Consider the following 24030-nt stretch of genomic DNA (forward strand, 5'->3'; position numbering starts at 1 on the left):
AAAAAAAAAAAAAACCACTTCCACTTCACCCCTCTGTTCGTTCAAAATACCTGTCCAGCTGAGCCTTAAACTTATTTAGGCTATCAACCTCCACCACAAGGGATGGAAGTCTGTTCCACCAACCAACCACCCGCTGGCTAAAGGCAAATTTCCGCACGTCCATCCTACATCCGTCTTTCCTCAATTTGAATTTATGCCCTCTCAGGTGATTATTCTGAGCTAGAGGAAGAATCCCATCAGCATTGAGCATGCTTAAACCATTCAAGGCTTTATACACCTCTATCAGATCACCTCGCTAGATTTTTGATATAAATACTCAACTACAAACAGGTGAGAATTTAGATATATAATAATCATTTTATCAGTTCATTTTTATTTATTTATTTAACATACTTTACCACATTTGTACTGGGTGCTATGTATTTCTTCACACACACACACACACACACACACACACACACACACACACACACACACACACACACACACACACACACACACACACACACACACACACAATTAAATTATGACAAAATGTTGGTGATATTCATTTCAACTTAAAATCACAGTCATGTATATGAATTCAAGAGTGCCCAAAAATGGCAACAACCTATGGAAACAAACTTTAATAAGGAAAGTGATTACCAGGAATGAAGAGAAGATCTAAATAGAAATATAGATGTGATAACAATATCTCAGGCTTAGTGCTGGCGATATCATCCTCATTCTTATTTAAGGGCTGATGCAGCACAGTGAGGAGAGCCCGTGACTGACATGCTTCCTACTTAGGGCACTCCAGGCTTGTTCTAGCGGACTGAGGTATGGGGACCATTCCATATGGGTCATACTCTCCCTCTGAACATACTGATTCACAAGAAGAATATGTATTATTATCCACTAAAATAAAGTGCCAAACCAGTTTATCAAAAAAAAAAAAAGTTTGAATGCAGAAATAGAAAATCTCATCTTTATACCAAACAAGCCACAAGAGTTCCTTGTGGAGATACAAATATCTGTACTGATAGTGACTACAGCCAGCACTATTAAATCCAAATCTACAAATGTGTCTCTTTCCATTACGTCAGCAGGACGAAACCTGGTTCTGTTTACCCCAGTTGAAAATGTATCAAGAATCGAAGTGAATTTGTATTACAGCTGATCAGTTAAAAGCACCTTTTGGCAAAGCCATCTGTTTGAAAGTGCAATGCCAGGGCAATTCATTGCAAAGGCAAGTCTGTGAGAATTATGATCATTGCATTATCTATGCAGTTTAAATTGTGCTAGTTGCAAAAACAGATTAGACAAGTCAGTCCTGCCAGCATCTTATAAAGAAAGAAATGGATTCTTAAAGACATATGTGATCGTTGATATGAGTGCCAGATTTTAGTTTGACACACACACACTTCTGGCTTGAAATAGTATCTGGGGCTCAAACTATAGTAAGCACAATAACAAATAGTGGCTGGGTCTCAAATAACAGTAGAGTACAGTGAACCCCCACTTTACGATATGTGATAAGTGCTGGTTATTGTAATCCAATTTGCAAATTGAATTTTAATTCCATTAAACGGTGATTCTGATAAGCAAAAATAGGAGGAATATTATCCACAGTCTATAAATTAAAGATATAAAGCACAAATTAACACTTTATTACCTTGCCAATTAACAAAATTAAATGATACATGAAAATCAGAAGAATATTTTCCACAGGTTAGCAAAATAAAAATAAATTTATGCTTATGTACATAGCTTAATTACTATTGTAATACGTATGTGCTAATTGATATTTCTGTTCACTGGCATTTTTTTGTTGTAAAATTTAAAACAGTAAAAAACAGATAAGCAATCAATAACGAAGAACACAGAACGCACAAATTGCTGAGTAACAAGTTTAAGAAAATTAAAAAATAGGAATGAAGAGAAGATTCTGAAAATTTATGTTTTTAATATAATTGCGGAGGAAGGGGAAACATTTCACCATAATAACGATGTAAAAACCCACAGAATTCCAGCTATCAGTACTATTGCAAATGCATTAGCATTAGTAGAGGCATATGATGCAAGAAAGCAAGCTTATGCAGCATCAGCCAAAAAAAAAAACAAAAAAAAAAAAAAAAAACCCTTCCACTTCACCTCTCTCCATTCGTTCGAAATACCTGTCCAGCTGAGCCTTAAATTTTTTTAGGCTATCAACTTCCACAACAAGGGATGGAAGTCTGTTCCACCAACTGACTACCCGCTGGCTAAAGGCAAATTTCCGCACATCTATCCTACATCTGTCTTTCCTCAATTTGCAATAAGATCAAGTTTACTACCTGTTTATAACAGATTCCACTAACAGAAAAGCCCAATAAACTGGAAACTCCAAATTGTTTCCATTGATTTATGGTTGTGATCTCCAGAAATATCACAAAGACAATCACAAAACTGATTCTTATAGCTGAACATAAAACAATGAAAGTGTACTGCATTGATTTCTGAAAGTTTATTCTATAAAGGGGATGATTTTACTAACCAGTGACCATATTAAGAGGAGCCTACCTTATTTAATTTTTTTTTTTTTTTTAATGAAAACCTATAGTACTTAGTACCATGCATGGGTTGAAGAAGTATGGGGGAGGGATGCCGGAAACTTTGCTCTAGAAATTAAACATGGGTTTTACCACTTCAAGCCTCCAATAAGCAAATTGGTGGTATTGTATCGGTTAATGAGAGCGATCTACCACCTAGTAATTTTAAGATGGGATGGGCTTATGATCGTCTTCGACCAGATACGTGGTCCTTCCTCTCAGTCAACGGCAGCCTTGGTAAACGTGTTGGCAGCATGTTTTGTTTTGCATACTTTAGTTAAAGTGATTTTTTGTGTTGTGCTTTAATCAATATATTAGTTTTAATCAATTTTTTAATCCGATACGTACAATTTCCATTATAAAAATCATCTTTTAGAAAGATAAATAGCTTAGTTATATAGCAAAAATTTCAACTTCAGAGGCCTTGGAACAAATTACCAAAAAGCAATGTGCTAATGGGTTCACATTATGATATTTTCACGATACGATAATGTCTCTGAAATGGATTAATATTGTAAAGTGAGGGTCTATTGTACTATCATGTCAAGGGAAGAATTCCCTGTTTACAGAAAACTTACTTGTGATTATATATCAAGGTTGGAAAGAATCAATCAGGCAACAAAAGATAACATCTACTGTATGGAATACATTAATCTCCTATTTACTTAAAAGCTTTGTTTGAAATTAGTGCAATATCAAATACTTGAGTTATATTTCAGACAGCTGTCTCTTGTCTATTTCTCTTTCCTGTCTGCAAACAGACTGTCATCGTAGTGTCTCTCATCTTTTAAATAAATGACAGATCAACATCTTTTGGCAATGCCATTTGTTGAAGGTAATGCAATACCAGAGTAATTTGTTGTAAAGGCATAGTTTGTGCTGCTGTGAGTAAGGGCACAAACACACTATTATCACGTCACATGAATCTCGTCATGTCCCTGTCACAGAGTAGTACTCTGTGGTCCCTGTTTAATGTAAACTGAAGTCGGTTGGAGAAGAAATGTCACTGTAACATAGGGTGGCCAGATTAAAAATTTGATCTCGAGGTACTCATGCTTATGTTTGGGGTATTCATTCCTTGTTTAGGGGTACTCGCATTATATCTTAATTAAGAAAACTGAACAATTTTAATAGCAACCATTTTATTTCTATATTTTGTTGATTTTTACAATTTCATGGAATGCAAAATTAGTCAAATTTTAATAAAATTAACCAAATTTTATAGCCCATGTTTTAATTTGTTTAATTCGGAAAATTTTATTGCAAAAGTTGTAAATACTAAAGGAAACTTTTATAAATATTAATATCAAATGTTTTACATAATTGTTTACAATACACATTCAATAAACCTGATTTATTTTATCAAAAAGAAAATATTTACCTAGCAATACTTTTCATTTGAGCAAATTTTCTTTAACAGTTTTTCATTTTTTAGTACATAATGCGTAAAATTCTTTGCATGACATATTGTGATTGGTTTTCTGCAACAGTTCTCCTTCAACATTCTTTAGGGCTAATTTATTTCTATCCTTTTTCCAGGCATTAAACATTGAGCTAAATACTCGCTCATTCATTGCATTTGAGGCAAATGCAAAAACAAAATTAATATTTTTTTCCGTTTTACGTACTTTGTATGCATTTAAAATTTTTATCCAAAAATCTGTGGTATTTTTGAGGTCTTCTGTCTCAATATTTCTACGAAATGATTTTAACAGGACATATTCTTCATACAGCAAATCGATATTGATGTTGGAAATTTTAAATAAAAAAAGTTTTATTTAAAATCGCAACCTGTAACGTATATGTGTCATTCTCTTTGAGGAAAGCTGAAGCGAAATGAATTGTCACAGTTCATCCTCCTCTTCAGATTTTAAAGATTTAGAAAATGCATGCGCTTCTCTTATAGCCAAGAAAACAAAAGAGAGTACACAATGGATATACAACATCAACTGGAAGAGAACAGAAAAAGGCAAATTCCATCATTTACTGCAGGACTTAGAAGATGAAAATCGTTTCTACAATGTACTTACAGATGAACAAAGAAGAATTTAATTTCCTATATAATCCAATTAAGGAAGACATTCAAGGGCAAAATACACAATTTCGAAATTCAATCAGTGCTAAGGAAAAATTAGTTATATGTTAAAGGAAAGTTAAAATACTGCAAGTTTAATTTTGAATAAGGACTTATTCTGTCAAAATACGAAACAAAAATTTTTAATGAAATTTAATAACAAAAAACTACTTCTCAACCCTAAAAATTGAACTTGTAAGAAGTTGTTATGAGTTGTGCAAATTGAAATGATCAACTTGTTCGTCCTCTCAATTTGTAATTCTGTTGGTCTATTTTCCTCCATTGGCCATTTTTGAGCGTCCCTGTTTGGTTTTTTTTAGGAGCATTAGCAACTAAGGCCATATTGCTCTGGGCATATGCAGTGGTCATTCCCCAACCTTTCCACATCCTCCGTATTTGGTGGTCACAGGCTCGAATCCCGGTCTAATCAAGAAGCGTGTGCTATGCACTGCTGCTGCTCCTGCCCACCTGGCTATGGAGGTGCTCGAACGTCCCTGTGATTAGACATTTGCAGTGAGTATGCCGAGTAGCTGGTCGAAGTGGAGGGTGCTTCAGAATAGGCACAGAAGCAACATCCTTGAAGTTTTATTTGTTTTCGGATATTTTTACTTGTGCGCTGAAAACAGATTATTTACTTCAAATTTAATTTTCTATTTGCATTTCCTCCATTTTCCTCTTGTCATGTGGTAACGCCTAACTAAATTTCTGTTTGAACAGAAAAATCTGAGCTCCTGACAATGTCATTCGGCCTTGAAGCCCGGCACGTTATCTTGTGAATACAGCCAATGAGAAAAGTGCTCTCCGAGCAATAAAATAATTGGTAAATACAGTTCCCCCACATTTGATGTTAGATATGTATACGAATGAAGTCTCGTGAAGTGATAGTGTTTTTGTGCCCTAATAGTGATGCAGGAATGTGATGCAAGAAAGCAAGTGTATGAGCTTAAGTAGCATCAGACCCAAAAAACAAAAACACAATTTCACACATCGATTCCTTGTTAAAGTTTGTCCAGTTCGTACTTGAATTCATTTAAGCAATCAACTTCCACAAACAGATGGAAGTTTGTTCCAGCAATTAACAACCAACTGACTAAAGGCAAATTTCTGCACATCTATTCTGCCTAAATTTGAATTTATGCCCTCTCAGTTTCGTAATCTGAGCAGGTGGAATCCCATCAAAATTCAGCATGCTCAACCCATTCAAGGTCTTATACACCTTAATCGCATCACCTAGTCTCCACACGCTGCAATTTGCAGAACTTAAAGCCTTTCTGGTAAGAGGATGCCTTCGTTCTCCTCACCAATCTTGTTGCCCTTCTCTGTGCTCGTTCTAGCAACTCTACATCCTTCCTAAAATGAGGCCTTCCAGGCCTGTACAGTGTCTCAAGGTGTGGCCTGACCATTGCCTTATACAAAGGTATAATCATCTCCTTGTCTCTGCTAGAAATATTCCTATATATCATTGACAAAACTCCATGACCTGCTCTGGCAGCCCGTCTACACTGCTAAGAGAACTTCATATCTGACTGCACAATTACCCCCAGGTCTTTTTCATTCCCCACCTCCCTGAGTGTAGCACCACACAGTTGGAAAGTTTCTCTTGGATTACTGCTACCAATATGCAGTACTTTGCATTTGTCAATATTAAACTTCAGTTGCCACTTCTCAGTCCATCTGCTTAACTTTTCTAGATTCTTTGCAGTAGCAAACTGTCTTTATTATCATTAACAACCCTGCCAACCTTTGTATCATCTGCAAAGATTATACAAATACGCCCCAATAAAAAAAAATGTGCAAAATTTTGTTTTTAATAAAAGACCCCCCCCCCCCCATTATTATTTTCAAAATGTAGAATTAACAAAAACAGAATACAGTTCTTAAATTTGAACAACAAAATTTATGCAATAAATATGAAAACTATTTTTTATTAATATATTTAGCAGAACTCTTCACGGCATTTAACAGAGATTTGTTATTTTTAATTTTATTCTTAAAATCTGTGCAGTTTAAGTCCCTCAAATTAAACCTAATACGCTCACCAGTCCATTGTATTTCCATTAAAGAAAATACTTGCCCGCAGCTGGTGTCGTAACCTGGAATTGCAAATAAATATGAACATAATCTAATAAACTTGCTCTTTTGTTCAAGGTATTCTATTTTTTTAAGTAATGTCCATTTTTCAACACAACTCAATGTATTCCATTCTTTATTATTTTCGATTTCGTTTATGGCAATTTTTTTTAAAACGGCAAACTGATCATATAATAAATTTCAATATTTTCAAATGATTCCAGAGAATTTGCTGTATCCTCCCATTTCGGAATGTTTTTCATTAGCATCCAGTTTAAGAACTGGAATTGTTCTAGGGGTTTCGACCAATTTTCTAAATTTTTAGCCGTCGAATAAAAATCTATGATTTCGTTTTTAAACTTATGAACTTTTTGGTTTTCTAAATCACACTGAATAATTTTTCTAGCCTCAAATGGCAGAAATTGATCAGATATTCTATTATCTAACATCTCAATCGTTTCTTCAACAATAATTTTAACCTCTAAAATAGTTATGTTTGCTTTTTCGATTTTTAGTATCTGGTTATTGAAGAAACTGAGAAAGCTGTGAGCAGTCTACAAATATGCTTCTCCCAATGGATGATTAAAAAATTTCTCAATAAAAACGGGAGGCTATTCCTCGGATAAAAAAAAAGATTTTAAACCTTCGAAAATTTTTAAAATGCGTTCAATGGCAGAAAATAATGACAACCAGCGAGTTTTAGAGTGAGAGAGTAATTTTTTATACTCTATATCAACGGTAGCACAAATTTCCTTTAAAAGTTCCATTCGAACAATATAAGTGTAAAAGTAAGAAAATATTTTTATAACTACCAATTCCACGTCACCAGCTAATCTTCCTGCTCCCGAATGAGCAGAATTATGAAATATGTGCGCTATACATCCAACATCTTTGATATTGGAATTAACTAAATTTTGGAGTTGCATTGGCCTCTTCTGTTGATCCCTCCAAAATTAACATTCGTATTGTCAGCTCCAAACGCAATACACTTTTCTTTGGGGATATTATTTTCCTTCAGAGAAGTAAGGATGTAGTTGGCGATAATTTCTGATGTCTCATCGGATAAACAATTCATTTTAAGAAGCTTAACTCGAATACCATTTTTCTCGTTGAAATAATGCAATAACAATGAAAATACTTTCTCCGATTTATGGTTGCTTGCATCGACGGAAATTCCAAAGAATTCAGTACTACTGACATCTTTTAAAACTTCGTTAAGTGAATAAGGAGCCAGTATATTCTTTATTAGTGGAATTGTTTTCATTCGTGCACTAGAAAAATTTTTTGCGATTTTTAAGTCATCAAAAAGTTGACCGAAAAGGCTTGATGAGCAATCAGCACTTCTAAACGACTGATGATGTTTAATTAAATGATACGCCATCATAAGTTCAGCGATGGCAATCTTGAATTTTCTTTGACAAAGAAGCGTTCCAATTTAGATGATGCAGTTGTTTAAAATTTCATTGTGTGTTTTTTCAAATTAACATGATCTTTGATATCACATCTTCCACCGTGACTTATGTTGATAAAACATCAGCACATTCTACATTCAGCCTCATTTTCGTGTCTTCCCTTTTTTTTATAAAACTCCTTTCTTTCTGGAAGTCCTCTTTGAAAACACATTTATGTTTAGGCATTTTTTTTTTTATTATGCAGTTTAAAGTAATTTAAAAAACTTACACAAAAACTCGCTTATCTTTATCTATAAACTGATCAAGCCACATGCACTGAAAATAAAGGAAGAAAACACACGTCCGAACATCCAAATCATTGAACTTTCCTCTTTTGAATGGAATCTAGAAGACTGAGAAAGGTTTTGGGGGCACTGCACCAGATGTGGAAAATATATATTATATGGTAGGGTGGATTTGCAATTTGTAGAGTAGACAGCTGTTTGGAAGAAAAATACTACCATCTAAAACACACTGCATCTAAATGCTACCATCTGAAATAAAAAATACTACCATCTGAAAAACCCAGTTTTTTAGATGCAGAAGAAGCATATTTGCAATGTGCTTATACCAGGAGAGATTAGAAGTCAGCATAATTCCCAATAGAGAAATGTGATCTTGTTTAAAAATCAGAAGGCCATCAAAAATAAGCATAGGAGCAGAGGAATCCTTTTTTGTGAGATATAAGACAGGACTGAGTTTTATAAGGATTGAAATCAAATAAGTTATCACTGCTCTATTGGAGAATTACCTGGAGATCAGCATTTAAGGATTGGTAGTGGATATTCAAGAAGTTGAAGCAGTTTGTGCAGGGCAAGGTTTCTAAAAGTGGAAACCTTGCCCTGCACAAGGTTTCTAAAAGTGGAAGGTGGAATGCAATGTGCTATCATCAGTAAAATTATGGATAGCATTTCTGGTCAATGGAAGGTCATTAATATACAAGAGAAAAAGTTTGAGAGAAGGACCTGGTTCAGTTCTTTTCTTCTTTCTTCTGTATGTGCTTGGGAACATGCTCATTAGTGGAGAAGCTAGACAGAGCCATCTACCATCACCTGTAGTGAGCAGTCAGAGAGAAAACTGGATACCCAATTACAAAAAAGTTGGCAAACCAAGATGGAAGTTTATTTAGAATACCTTTATGCCAAACACAATCAAAAGCCTTTGAAATGTCAAGAGAAACTGCTTGATTTTCACCAAACTGTTCCACTAAATTTGTTCACAGATGGGTAACATAAGCCAGAATATCATCAGTGGATAGTATACATACTATCACTGATCAGATGGAAGCTTTCTAGATAGTTTAAGAGTTGGCAGTTGATGGATTTCTCCATTGCATTAGAAAGAGTAGAAGTGCAATGGTACAATAATTAGATGGGGTTTTGTCATCCTATCTAGGAACTGGCTGGATATGAGCAATTTCCAAGCAGAAAGGGAAAACACTTGTGGAAGAAGAAATTGAAAAAAGGCAACACAGAACAGCAGTAAGCTCAGGGATGCAATTATTGAGAACAAGTGGAGAAATACCAACAGGACCTGCAGCTTTCTTAGTATCAAGATTGTTCAAAATCCATCTGACATACTTTTGACGAAAGACAACGCATTGAATGGAGTGTACTGGGCATTCTAGGAGGTGGTTTACCTAGATCATCAATACACGAGTTAGAAAAAAAGTAGAATACTAGACGGTCAGCTTTATATTTGGCTGTAGTGGCAGTAGAACTATCTGTCTTTGACAGAGGTGGGAATACAGATGGACAAAAGTTGGAGGCAATAGCTTTGGCAAGTACCAAAATGCTCGAGTATCACATGGACAAGAAGCAAGTTTTCTACTCTTAACATGTTCAAAATCTAATTTGGACTCATTAATAACTGCTTTACAATTGCTGCAAGCTTTGTTTTAGGCAGATATGTATACAAGCCAACTGCAATATGCAACATTCTTATCTTGACCAGCCTTACCACATTTATTGGTAAGGCTGTTCAAGGTTTCGATAAAGGATGAGATTTTAAGGCAGAGCATGGAATAAAGGATTTCATCCTTAAAAGAATAATTTCACTGACATGATCTGAGCAAACGTTGACATCAGAAGATTTGAAATGGTAATCTGACCAAGGGAAAGAAGAAAAGAAATCATGCAGCTCAGCCCATTTTGCATTCTGGTAACGCCAAACAACACAAAGTTCAGAAAGGCTCCATTGCAGAAGAGACCATCACCAAGTTGTGATCTGAGGTGCATAAAGGACCACTCACCCTGACAGTCCTAACCTGCGTGGTCAGGACTGTCTTTTATTCTGGTAAGTAAATGAACAATCTGTGCAAGGTCATTAGTAACTGCAAAAGCCTCAGCATCTCAACTGGCTAGGTCCGTGTGACTAGAAAACGATACATGGGTTAACATTAAAATCATCAAGGAATATTTACCTCACTGTTAGGAAAGTTGACTGGAGAAAATCAAGTTGCAAAGAGAGAAAATCAGAGTCCCAAGTGATTAGTGGAGTTGGGATAATGACAGAGGCAACAGATGTATTTTACAGAATGTGGTAGAGAGATTTCAAGCCACAGAAGATTGAAAAGAGGAGATTCCAAATTAATAAGTCTCTGACAGGCAATATTAGAACAGACATGAGCAATAGTTGAATCAACCAATAAGTGGGATTCTTTCATGAAAAAGTACTTGGGTTTGGCAGACTGTAAGTGGAAATGGACATCATTGAGATTGGAACTGAGACATTGACAGATAAAATATCGGACATTGACATCCGATATTCTCAGGAACCGATATACCTTTCCATGCGATCTTTTATTTTAAGGACCGATGATATTTTCAGGTACCGATAGCTTTCCAAACAGCCTTACCACATTTATTAGTAAGGCTGTTCAGATAGCTAGAACGATTCATGGGTGGAAATTTTCAGACACGTGGTGCATGGAACATCACTCATATGATTGTTCTCAACCAATTAGTGCCTTTGTTATTGTTCAAAGTGTTGTGCGCAGAACATTCACTCATACGATTGTTTCAGATCTGTGATGATCTGAAACTTAAAGCTCCATCAACCAGTGTAGTGCTGTGCACGTTTAAGACTAAAGCCAGCGAATCAAAAAAAGGGAAAATAACAAAAGTGTTGAAATACATGGGGAGGCATCCAGTGCTGGTAAAAAAAGCAGCTGGGATTTTTAAAATTGAATTCCAAGAGTTCGTTAATCAGGAGGGTTACCTTTCCCAGCAGGTTTTTAACATTGACGAAACTCACCTCTTCTGGAAGCGAATGCCCAGGAGAACGTATATCACTAAGGAGGCTAGTTCACCCGGGCATAAACCTATGAAAGATAGGCTCACTATCCTGTTGGGTGCCGATGCCTCTCGAAATTAAGCTGACATTTGCTTGTGTATCACTAACACTCCAACAGTATTTAAACAACAAAAGGTCAACAAAGGCATGCTGGGAGTGTTTTGGCGCAGTAACAAGAAGGCCTGGGTTACAGGATATGCCTTCAATGAACAGGAGCTTGAAGTTTTCTGTCCTTCAGTGAAGAGTTATCTTGAGAAAAATAAGCTTTCTCTGAATGCAATGCTCCTGCTGGATAATGCACCAGGCCATGATCCCAACCTTGTTCAATCTCTTGAGGCACAGTTTGACTTTGTTCAAGTCAAATTTTTGCCATCCAACACCACTCCTCTTCTTCAACCAATGGATCAGCAAATGATTGCAAACTTCAAGAAAATCTACACCAAGAAAATGTTTGCAAGTTGCTTTGCAGTGACCTCTGGTGAAAATGATGTCACCGTCAAAGATTTTTGGAGGTTAAAGTTCAACATGCTGGACTGTGCAAGGCTGATTGTAAGTTCTTGGAATGGTATTTCCACCAGGTGCTTAAATTCAACCTGGAAAAACATCTGGCCTTTAGCCATAATGTTGACGGAATTGAAGATCATGGTGCTTTGTCAAATGATATTGTCACTCTTGGTAAATCAATGGGTCTGGAGGTTGGCCTTCACCAACCTCCAGACCCATTGATTTTTTGCTTATGGATGTGAGCTAACAACAGAGACCCTACAAGAGTTGGAGGATGTTATGGAGAGAAGAAAAAGACACCCAAAAGGTGCCAGATGAAGAGTTGAAGATTTGTCATTTCTTGTTGGGGGCATTTAAGAGAGGTGGTAAAAAAACACCCCAACACTGAAAACAATGAACTCACGATGTGCAAAATGAAAGACGAAGTCATTTCTTACTTCAGGAAGCTACAAAAAAAAGTCATCAAAAAACAGTCCACTTTGGACAGTTTCTTTGCCAATAGCAGCAAAAGACAAAAGACTGAAAAGACACCTGATGCTTGATATAGTCCTACCACCACTACTACCATTAATTTCATCGGCTCTGCATTTCAAGTCTAAAGTAAATGATTTATTGTTTTTTTATTTTATTTTAAGATGTTTTATGACTATTTATTAAATAATCTTTATAAAGCACTCATTTTTAATGTAAAAATGAAGTATAATATGTAAGAAATATCTAATTTATGTGTTGTGGAATCAATTACAGAAAATCAATGTGTTATCGTTTTAACTTTACAATATTTTCAACATACGATGGGTTTTGTGGAACGAATTACCATCGGATGTTGGGGCCCACTGTATTTGTGAAACGAAAAAATGAAGTATTTGGGAGGTTTAGATCTTTTCACAGATAAGTTTATTCTATTAGTTTGACTATTCTTGATGTATTCAGTAGTAAGAAATAGCGAGGAGGAGGGCATGTATTGAAGGAATGAAAATTTTTGATATGGCAAGGATATACCCATCTCCTTGACTAACGTGGCCTCAACAATACCACCCTCTCCACATACACACTATTCGACTGCCGCCTCCATAGTCAGGTGGACAGAAGCAGCAGTGCATAGCACATGCTTCTTGATTAGACCGGGGTTCGAGCCTGTGACCACCAAATATGGAGGATGCGGAAAGGTCAGGGAATGACCACTGCATATCCTCGGAGCAATATGGCCTTTAGTTGCTAATGCTCCTAAAACCAAACAACAAACAACTATTCGACTCCCTCCACTCACTATCTGGCAGAGTAGGGGCAATGAGATTATACACTAGCTTATTTGAAAGCCTCCTAGAGAGTTACCAAGCAACGAGCCTGCGAACACCGTTTTAGAGCTGTATCCTCAAAATGTAAGGATGATTTGACCCTTTTATGATGTCCATCATAATCTCAAACGACATCAATCATACTGCATGATGGAAGGGATTGGGGGGGGGGGAGTTGCAGGAGCTTTAGTGTGAAGATTAAACATGAGTTCCACTACTTCAAGCCTCCAATAAGCAAAGTGGTGGTATTGCACCAGATGAGTCATCCGCCACCTAGTATTGCTTGGTAACATAGATGGTCAGCATTCCTCTGTGTGGTGTGGCACCACACCTCGACCCTCACTTAAGTTGGTTTGCACCTGGGGGATTATGCCCAGGGTTATTAACAGTCCCACCATCATGAAAGTGCAAGCAGAGGATCTGCCTGTCACAGACCAACAGGACTTCACCAAAATTAGGCCCATTTGACTCGAGTGTCACCTGAATATCAGTTCCATTAGCATTTTAGACTCCCAGGTAGTAAAAGCCCAGCTTGAGATACCTGAGAGAATGTCTGTGATAGCCTTAAGGACCAGGCTTAATCCATACACTGCTGTATCAATGGCAAATTGCTCCTTACATCATTTACTCATCTTCTTACATCCCTTCTACTGCTTGGCCATGATGTTCTCGCTCTTCAAGTGATCTGATATCACAGCTGGCCAGGACCTTGTACACTGTTTGGAGACAGGAGATCGGTCTGTACTTCGCTTGGTTTATGGTGTCTTTGTCTTTAACCTTCAGATAAGTGATTCCTTGAGTTAGGACTCTAGGATTGTGTCAAGGTGCCTTATCATCTGGTTGAATTACTCTGCTATGTGCCTGTGTATGCAGACGAACCTTTTTGTACCAGATGTTTCAAGTTTCTATCCCTGGGAATAGAAAACATCTCAATACCTAAACAAATTTTGCAACATTTTGAGAATACACTGTTTCACATCGTCAGTCCTATACCTCTGCAGGGCTTAGGAGAGGATTAAAATAACAGCTCAAATTAGAAGTTAATTATGATAATTAATTGCTGTGTTAGTGGCAATGTACTGTTTGTTTAGGTGTTGGTATTGAGGCATTTTCAATTTAATGTAACATTTCAATAAAAACAGTCTATCACACGATGTATTAGTGTAGCAGTATTAATTCTTTCTCGAAGGGTTAGTTCTTTTCCATTATTCTGACTATTCTTGATGCATTATAATGCAGCTTCCATTATAATGCAGGTGGAGTTTCAAGAGGCCATGTTGTATGAACTGATGAAATTCCTAAATATGACACACACGGGCAAAATATGCCCAGCTTTTTAACATAGCTCTTAGTGTTGGCAGTGTCCCCCCCCAAGCACACAACTCAACCACTCACATTCCCCCCACCAGTCACAGCTGGCAGAGTAGAGGTAACTAAATTATTTACCAGATAATTTGGAACAGGCTTAGATGAAATTCAATGTACCTGATTCAACAAGTGGGACTCCAATACCATCTCCATCAGCATTTATCTAGATGATTATCTTGTTCATAGCCTGCAAAAGCCATTTTAAAGCTACACCCACTGAAATGAAAGGAATACTGGATCCCATTACAATGCTCATCAACAGCCTGCAAAAGCTGTACCCTCTGAAATGTAAGGAATATTGGGTCTTGCCATGGTGCCTGTCATAAACTGAAATTGTGGGGAAATGCTGAAGCTTTCCTCTGAAGACCAAATGTGGTTTTTGCCACTTCAAGCTTCCATTATCCAAAAATGATGGTACTGCACCTAGTATTAATTAATGTCACAGTCTGCCATTCCTCCATGTGATATGGCCATTAACATCTCAATCGATGCATATGTTGGTTCTGACCCGAGTCAGAACCAACATACCTTGTATATGGGAGCATATCCAAGGTTACTAGCAGTCATATCAGCATGAAGGTATATGGTTGTCCTAGAAAAACTGGACTTTGCTAAAATTCAAAGCACTTGACTCAGTGGTACTTCAGTGTTCCAGATTTCCAAGTGGCAGCCCTTAGCTATCAATTACTAAAAGAATGTCTAAAACAAATCACAGATACCAAATTTTCAGATCTCTTATATAAAAATATACAAGGCGGATGGAGTACATAGACTTTAGGCACTCTGTACAATACATTCGTGTACTTCTGCTCGGGCATTCACCAGATTTTCTGCATGATTTGCTGGACTAAACAGGATATCTTCAGAAAGCAGTCAAAGAAGAAACAGGCTACGTGGAAGTTGCAAAATGACAATGAACTTTTAATGAGAATTTGTGGCAAACACAACATGGAAGTTATAAAGCATCCACCTTCATTTCATTTAGCTCCCAGAGCGATGTTATCTGTTTTGTGAGGATAAAGAAGATATAATCTATTCACGAAAAGGAAACATTAAGCAGATTATTATTTTTAAAATGTTTTTCTTTTCTTTGGAGCTTATGCTCAATTAACACTATTAATGCCTGAGTAATAAATTAACCTACCTTTGCATGCTCTCTCAATTCATCAACTATCAATCTGTCAACACGAGAGGGATTTGGTGGCAATCTTGGAATTGGAATGTTGTTAGTACTTGATATCTTTTTACCTGGATTTTGTCGAGCAAGTTCAGCCTCAGTCTGGGAAAGAACAAAGCAGAACAAATAAAATTGCCACAAAATTAGTGCCAATTTTAATATTTTGGCCACAAAGATTAATGAGCTTATAATTCTTTTTTTTGGTATGGTAAGATAAACATAGAATTGGCAGCATATCTAGAAATCTGTGTAAAGGAGTAGGAAGTGTTATAAAAATAAATTATTTCCAAGACCAAGTAACAATTAAGCAAATAAAAAAATTAATGTAGAATTAAATAAAAACAGCTTACAACACAACTAATTAAAAACAATTTATAACTGAAATAAAGAATGCCACATATTAAAATCAGTATACAAAGGGGGGGGGGGGAGATCTACACTGGAATGTGTTTTTTTATATGTTTCACTAGTTAGTGCTCTTATTTTGGAGAACGTATTTAAAAGATTTTTCAGACTTATGCTATACAGCACTAAAGCTTTTAAAGCCCATACTACTCTTGGTCCATCTTCTCCATTGCCACTGGCATAATTTTTTCTTAAATTTTGGAGCCGGACTAGTCCATTGGAATATCCATGTTCCACAGGCTTATTACAGGTTATTTATTAATTAATTCATTTTATTTTATATATATTTTATGTAATGATCTGGAAATTTCAATTTTCTACAGTTCCGCAGATCTTTTATTAGAGATCTTATTTATTTCATTTCATTAAAAATGAAAGGGGGAGATGCTATAATAAAACATGTAAAATAAAAGACCTGTGAACTGGTGCATTCCGTTTCAAGTAACTCTTGGATAGAATATTGAATGGACATTACTGATTTGCCCACTGTGGCTTAAAAATGGATAATCACATGTGATGGTCTGGCAGGCATTTCAGCAGGGACAACTGCTTCTGTCGAATCGACAAAAAAAGGTACTTTGGCTTCAATATAAAGGCTCTTTCACAGGAGATGTTTGAAATGAAAAGCAGTAATATGAACTGTTTTCTGAAAAATTGTATTAGGAGAGCATAATACACTTTTCTGGCAGATGTGTATACCCGGAACTCATAACCCAATTTACGTTGTACAAGTTTGTGATACAGATGAAGCAGGGTGCACCTTTCTGCATCCCAAGAAATAAATGATAACGCTCAAAGGATGTTAGGCCTCATGTGCACTTAGTTCTCAGCAGATGAATGTAGTAAAGGAAGGTAGGCTTCTCATCAAATACGAGCTCCAAGAATTTTGCCTTTGGTACAAATGCAACGACTTTACTACATGCTAGAAGAAAAGTAGGATGTTGGCAGATCAGCTTTATCTTATAAGGCAGTTTAACAGAAGTGGGAATATAGATGAGAAAAAGTTGCAACCAATAGCTCTGGCAAGAGACCAGAATGCCCAACTACCATTTGGAAAAGAAGCAAGTTTCTACACTTTGCCTGTCAAAAATCTAGTCTGGACTGATTAATAACTGCTTTACAATTTTTGCGGGTTTTTGTGTAGGTAGAAAATGAACCTGGAGATCTGGATGCAAGCTAATTGCGATATGCAATATTCTTACCTTGAACAGCCTTACCGTATTTATTGGAAAACCAAGGTATAATAAAGGATGAGATTTTAAGGTGGAGTGTGGAATAAAGGATTTCATCCCTTTAAGAACAATTTCACCGACATGATCTGAGCAAAAGATAACAGAAGATTTGCCAGAAGCATTGTCAGAGTCTATGATAATTATCAAAATGCAAGGTCTTACACTTGGGGGACAGCAGACAGCAACCCCAAAATAATTTATATACTTCTTGGGGTTGAATTAAAAGAAGTAGTAGAAGAAAGGGATCTGGGAGTTATGATAAGGACAGATACAGAGTTTTCTGAGCAATGTAAACTATGGATTTCCAGGGCAGCTGAAACAGCCATAGTATCTTATCAATAATTTATCGAACAATATCCTGTAGATATAGGGGGGTCATAATCCCATTTGTATAAGGCAGTTGTAAGACTGCATTGGGAATACCGTGTCCAAGCATGGAGACTTCATCTGAAAATAGACATTTAGCTTCTTGAAAGGGTCCAGAGAAAGGCAATTCACATGGTGAGATCGGCAAAAAGGTAACCATACAAGGAAAGGCTTCAATTACACGTGCTTCAGAGCTTAGCATCTCAGAGAGGACCTGATTGAGGTTTATAAGGTTCTGAGAGGGGTTAGTAAAATGAATGAAGAGAAAATTTTTACCGTTATAAATTCAAATTACAGGGTAAGGTATTAGACTAGACCGCATAAGTTTTCTTATAACCAGCCAGTTGCTTACTAGAACAACTTGCCTCCACAGGTAGTTGCAGCTGGCAGTTTGATAAAATTCAAAGGTCAACTGGATAGCTACCCAGGTGAGGGGGGAAGTGCATAATTTGTATTTTCTTATCTGCCCATATGGGACACTACGAGACATACATATTCTGTCAGGATAACCATAATAAATAATAACCAACTTTAAATTAGATAACTTCAAATATTTTCACACACACCCCCATGCTGGTAGTTGACAGTGATTGGATGGTCATTACTTGTTCCACATGCCACATTTCTTTGACTTCCTGCCTTAGGTTTGTATACTTCCTGATCTTTTCCTAGTAGGTTTTCAGCAATATCAATCAGGTAGGTAGCCCTTTCCTTCTTGTCGATGGGGGTTACATCTGGCCTGTTACGTAGGATCATCTTGTTTGTCATTACGGCACGGTCCCAGTATGGCCTGAGGCTTGAATACGGCAACCTTTCTTTGATCAGCTGGTTTATTTTTGTGCTACCTTCTGATGTATTATTCTACCCACCTGGTCGTTTCTGTGAGTGTAATCAGTCTGGTTGATTACCCTGCATCCTGCAGTAATGCGCTGGATTGGTTCTGGGGCTAGGTGGCATCGTCGACATGTCATGTTATTCTGGTGACCTTAGTGATGAATTTCAGCAAGGTCAGTCAATCCCCTCCCTCCTTCTTTATGGGCTATGGTCAGTCTCTCGACGGCCAATTTCGGGTGGTGTTGGTGGCTCTCAGTCATCATTATCTTGGCCGATCTCATAATCCCCTCTAGATCAGTACTGATCCAATCTATGATCCCAAAGGAGTACTGGGACTGCGTAAGTGTTTATGGCTGTGATTTTAGCACGCTTCTCAGTCTCTGATGGTATTTTTCAGTCAGGCAGGCCTTTATCTCCTTGTGTTCTAAGTTGGTGAGTTGGTGAGTCTGCATCATCCCAAGCTATTTGCATGTCTCTCTCTTCCGTCACAGTTTCAATCTCTTCAGTGGTCTTCAGATGGTAGTTTCGTCTGATTGGATGTCCTCGATGCAATCCATGGGTCTTGCATTTGTCTAGGCCAAATTGCATCCTGATGTCAGTGTTGATTCTCGGTTGTGGCACAGAGTTTGATGTCATCCACGTACATCAGGTGAGCCAAAGTGTACAGGTTATTCCTCTCTTCTTTTAGGGTATATCCATACTTGCGGTTGTGTGCTAGACAGAACCATAGTGGGCTCAGGACCCCCCCCCCCCCGAAGATTCCTCTTCTGTTGAGTATCAGTCCGGTCGCGATATTCTCGACCTTGATGGTGGTCTTCCACTTTGCCATGATTTCTTCTATGAAGGGTGGCGTTGGTGGTGTCAGATTGACTTTGTAGCTCTTCAGTGTCTATCAGCAAGCTATGGGGCATGGAATCAAAGGCCTTGTGGTAATCAAGATAGGGCACGTACAGGTTGTGGTGCTTCTTGTAGGCTTGTTCAATAACTGCAGTGTCAACAGTCAATTGGTCCTTTGCTCATTTCTTTACATCCCTTCTCCTGCTCGTCCATGATGTTCTGGCTCTCCAAGTGGTCTGATATCACCTTAGTTATGCAGTCAATCAGGATCTTGTACATTGTTGGGAGACAGGTGATTGGTTTCTATTTTGCTGGGTTTGTGGTATCTTTGTTCTTAGCTTTCAGGCTGGCAATTCCTTGAGTTAAGAGACTCCGGAATTGTCTCAGGGTGCCTTATTATCTGGGTGAATTGCTCTACTATGTGCCTGTGTGCGTGCAGTTGAACTTCTTGTACCACTGGTTGTGGATATTATCCATTCCTGATTTAGTCAGTTGTTGGGCTTCCCGATCGACACTACTTCTTCGTCCCTAATCTCCCATTCTGTCATCTCTTGTACTCCCTTGGTTTTCTTCCATTCTAGATCTATTCATGGGGCATGGCCATTATCAGTTGCTCCACCAGTTGCCCCAGAACTCCTCAAGTGCCTTCTGGTTAGGGGGGAGGGGGTCCGTTGCCTTCCTTCTCCTCCTGTCCAATTTTCCTATAGCTTTCTGGTTTTCATCAAATATCCTGTTGTCTGTTTTCTTCTAAGAGGTACTTTCCCACGTAACAGCAAAGTCTCTTGCTGAGTGTCAGGAGTTTCTGCTTCAGGGTGTCTAGGTATTCTTCGATCCTCTGGTTATAGGTCTCATGTGTGCTGTGGATATTGTCTTTCTTGAGGATGATCTTCACTCTTACCTTGTCTATCTTGTGCTGTAGCCACCCTTTCCAGGCTGGTGGTTTCTTGACTTTGTTCTCTGTTGGTCTCTGGTTTCTTTTCATACTGGTGGCTGCTACAGTGGCACAGTAAATGGCTGTGCAGACAGTGTCTAGTGTTACTTCGTTGTTGTTGAGGTCATCTGGTATTATTTGCTGATTCAGGTGGTCTGTGATTTGCCACAGGATTCTGTTGGGCCTCTGCTTCAGTATGGTGTGGGTCATTATGGGGTTCGTGCCCTCGAATTCTGCCAGGGCTTTCTTCCACTCTTATTCTATTCCAGATATCGCAATCTTGTCTGTTTTTGCCTCGGTTGCTATGGGTTGTAGTTCTTGTACTCTGTGTTCCTCCTCTAGTTCTGGTTCGGTTGTATCAATCGTTGTTCTAAGTAGCTGGTTGCTCACATCCTGCTCGATTTATTATTATTATAAAAAAAATGCAGTCACCTTAGTACTCTGAGGTAAACAAAGTTATTTAATAATCTTGCAAAATCTGCAATGAAAAATCTGTTTCCAGAAATACCCACCTTTTTTCTTTCTTTTTCAAGATGTCTGAATTGTTCATAGCATTCCTCAAGACGAATATGCAGCTCATTAGATGGTCCACTACGCCTGAAAGTATTAAAATCAGAAATCTGAGGAGGTAGATGACATCTATCATAACAACTCATTTTGGCATTTATTTAATATATACCTATACGCAGTGGTGAGCTATGAATATTTTAACAATGGGCTAGCACTTTTGATGACTTTTTGATGTGAAACATCCTTGGGGGGGGGGGGGGTTACTGAGTAAATCTGATGATCCATCACGGAAGTGAAGTCATCCGTGGCATCTTCCCATGCTCACATTACTAGTCTGTGCCGAGCACTCACTAGTAGCGTGATTAGAGCACGTGATACATTTTTCATGACCGGTACAATATCTTGAGTTCCAACTTTTTTTAGAATTTTTGAATAGTATGATGTCACAATCATACTTCCTGCAGTTACTACTACAGTAAGCATGATTGCAACAATACAAGTATTTGTCAACAATTTCTTTTTTTCGTCTCGCATTTTTCTTACATTCCATTGTTAGGTTCCCCAGACAGATGTGTATGTCGTTTCAACTTCAAGATCAGGTACCGCAATTGATGCTACATTTTTAGTTATAAATCCATTGTATCTTCTCTTCCAGAAATTATGGAAATTTGTGAATGATCAATAAAATATTTACAGTACAAAATCTCCTTTTATCATAATCAATATATACAAATCAAAATATCTAAAAGAAACACGAAGGATGTTTCACATAAAACCATATACCATGTGTGCTCGGCAGACGTGTGACTTTATTCTTTTTTTTTTTTTTTTTACAACTAGAGAAATATATAAAACGGATACTTTTTTTTCATGATAAAATTTTAATATTGAGAATAAAAAATAACATTAAAATATTTCCCATATCACAAAACATTCTACAATATAAAAACAAATATTGTATAAAAAACAAACTATTCTAGAAAAGGTGCAAAAAATCACAGATTAAAAAAAAAAATGATTACACAAATATTCAAGAAAAATTTATTCTAAGAATTGCCGTATAGAAATTACTTTTTTGTTAATATTTGTTGTCGATCTTCTGCTTTGCTCAATAACTGAGCGATGATTACAGAGGAAACATTTTGACGTAACAATCTGGATCAAATTGAAGCAATGGTTTTCCATTTAGATGTATGGGCATCATATCTCCAAAGTGTTTAATTGTCAAAGATGTTCTTTATATTGTTACCATATTATTCATTACGCTGAAAGCTCGCTCAGTTTCAACACTGCTAATCACAATGGTTTCAAGAATATTTCTGGCTTTTTTTTTTTTTTTAAACTGAAAAGGGAATTTCACTCGATTTTAAAGATAAACTGTCTTTGACAAAATCTCTAAAAGCATTAATTTTTATTTCATATTTTATTATAAAACTTAAATTTCTTATTCGTTTTTCATGCTGGCTCTCACATGCCTCTTGCCATAGAGAAAAAGGTTCTTCCATATTCCACGATTTCAGGTAATATATGTTTAAAATTTCTTTCAATTTCTCATCGTCAATGTCATTATTTTCTTTAATTTAAAATTACTCTGTTGCATTAATAACTAATCCATTAAGGATAAAACAATGCAGTTTAATAACTTGTCACAAGGTAATTTTTTAAATATGTTCGATTTTGATTCTTTCAAATTCTTTCGACTTCGACATGCTCTCAATTTTAGCTTCATAATTTTGCAAATTATCAATAGCATTGATAGTTTGAATAATAAATTTATAGGCTTTTACTATAGTGATGCTGTGACTTTGTAAAGCTTCTGAAAGGTAAGACAGCTCCTGCAGGTTGTCGATCATTATTGCTAAATTGTTAAGAAAGTCCAGATTTAAAAGTCTGTTTTAATAATCCTGAATATTTAACTTCTGATTCAAAATGTTTGTACAAAGTGGGATAATTCCTCCAAACCGCAATTGCAGTCCCCATCATGACCTAAACAAATGATTGACTGTTATAATTTCCACATCAAGTTCTTTAGTAATCATCCTTAAATCGTGCTGGTTTTTTGATGGTAATATAGTGCATACAGTTTTTTTTCCCTGCCAACATTTCTTCTTTGGAAAGTTTATTTAATACCTTAGTTGCCCTCATTCTTCCTCATCCCTTCAACGTCGCTACTATCACTAGTTCTTTTAATACTGTCTAAACTGTCGGAATCACTCAGATATTCAGCTCCTGCGACCATGTAAACTTAGACAGGAGAAGTTTACTGAAAGGTGTGGATCATTCACTTCTCCAAAAAACAGACGAATGCTTTCTGGAGTAAAGGGGAACCACACCAGAAGTTGACCAGAGGCTATTATCTGTGTCAGGAATACACCTTAATCTTCTGACTGGCTATGGAAAGCATATTGACAAGCGTGATGGGATAGGTGGCTGCATCGGTTTTACGGGCACCACTGACATTACGGAATGGTAATCCCTTTAACCCTTAATTTGCGCTTTCTAATTGCCTAAAGGCCAGAGGTGGGAACAATGCATACGAATTAAGTCTCTAGTAATTCGTTCGTTATATGGAAATTTTCTTCATTCTACAGAAACTATTTTAAATGTAATTTACCAAGGGGATTTTAAAAAAAATTTGCTATAAAGCAGTTGGTTAACCAGAGGTCCAACTGTAGTTAAATCAAAAATGAAGCAATTTTAAAACACATAACTGGTCGATTGTACCATTACAATGCTGGGATGGGGCCCCCACTCGCCACACTCAATTTAATTCAGGATTTCATTTTTGAAATAAAATAAATGATTGTTTCAACAATAGGTTCTCGTGAGCCCACCATAGTTCACCACTGCCTATAGGTAACATTATTAAGTGATAATGTTTTATTTTAATGCAAAGTTTATGTGATAAATTCTACTACCTGGCTATGACAGACAGCCACAGCCAGGTGGTAACATTTTATTTTAAAGATATGTGCACAGGATGTTGAATCCACACAAAACCTAACAGATTTTTAAACTCTCTGATTACTATGTTTGTAACTGCTGGAGTACAAAAAGAAATTTTTAAAAATTTGACTCTTCTGAAAACTAACTTGGTAGTTTAACCATA

At 36.9% G+C, this 24030-nt stretch overlaps 1 protein-coding gene across 1 annotated transcript in view; it reads right to left on the minus strand.

The window, feature by feature from the left end:
• The window catches only part of LOC150075308 (uncharacterized), a 142935-nt gene that overhangs the window by 23709 nt on the left and 95196 nt on the right, over nt 1–24030 (minus strand). The window contains exons 6-7 of the mRNA XM_090388440.1: nt 20924–21008; nt 15774–15908 (exon numbers count right to left, since the gene is read on the minus strand). Of these exons, the coding sequence (XP_090244566.1) occupies nt 15774–15908; nt 20924–21008 (220 nt within the window). The remainder of the gene's footprint in view (nt 1–15773; nt 15909–20923; nt 21009–24030) is intronic.

This window comes from Mastigoproctus giganteus, chromosome 14 (assembly GCF_048544385.1).
Source record: "Mastigoproctus giganteus isolate SK-2022 chromosome 14, ASM4854438v1, whole genome shotgun sequence".
In the NCBI taxonomy this organism is placed as follows: Eukaryota; Metazoa; Arthropoda; class Arachnida; order Uropygi; family Thelyphonidae; genus Mastigoproctus; species Mastigoproctus giganteus.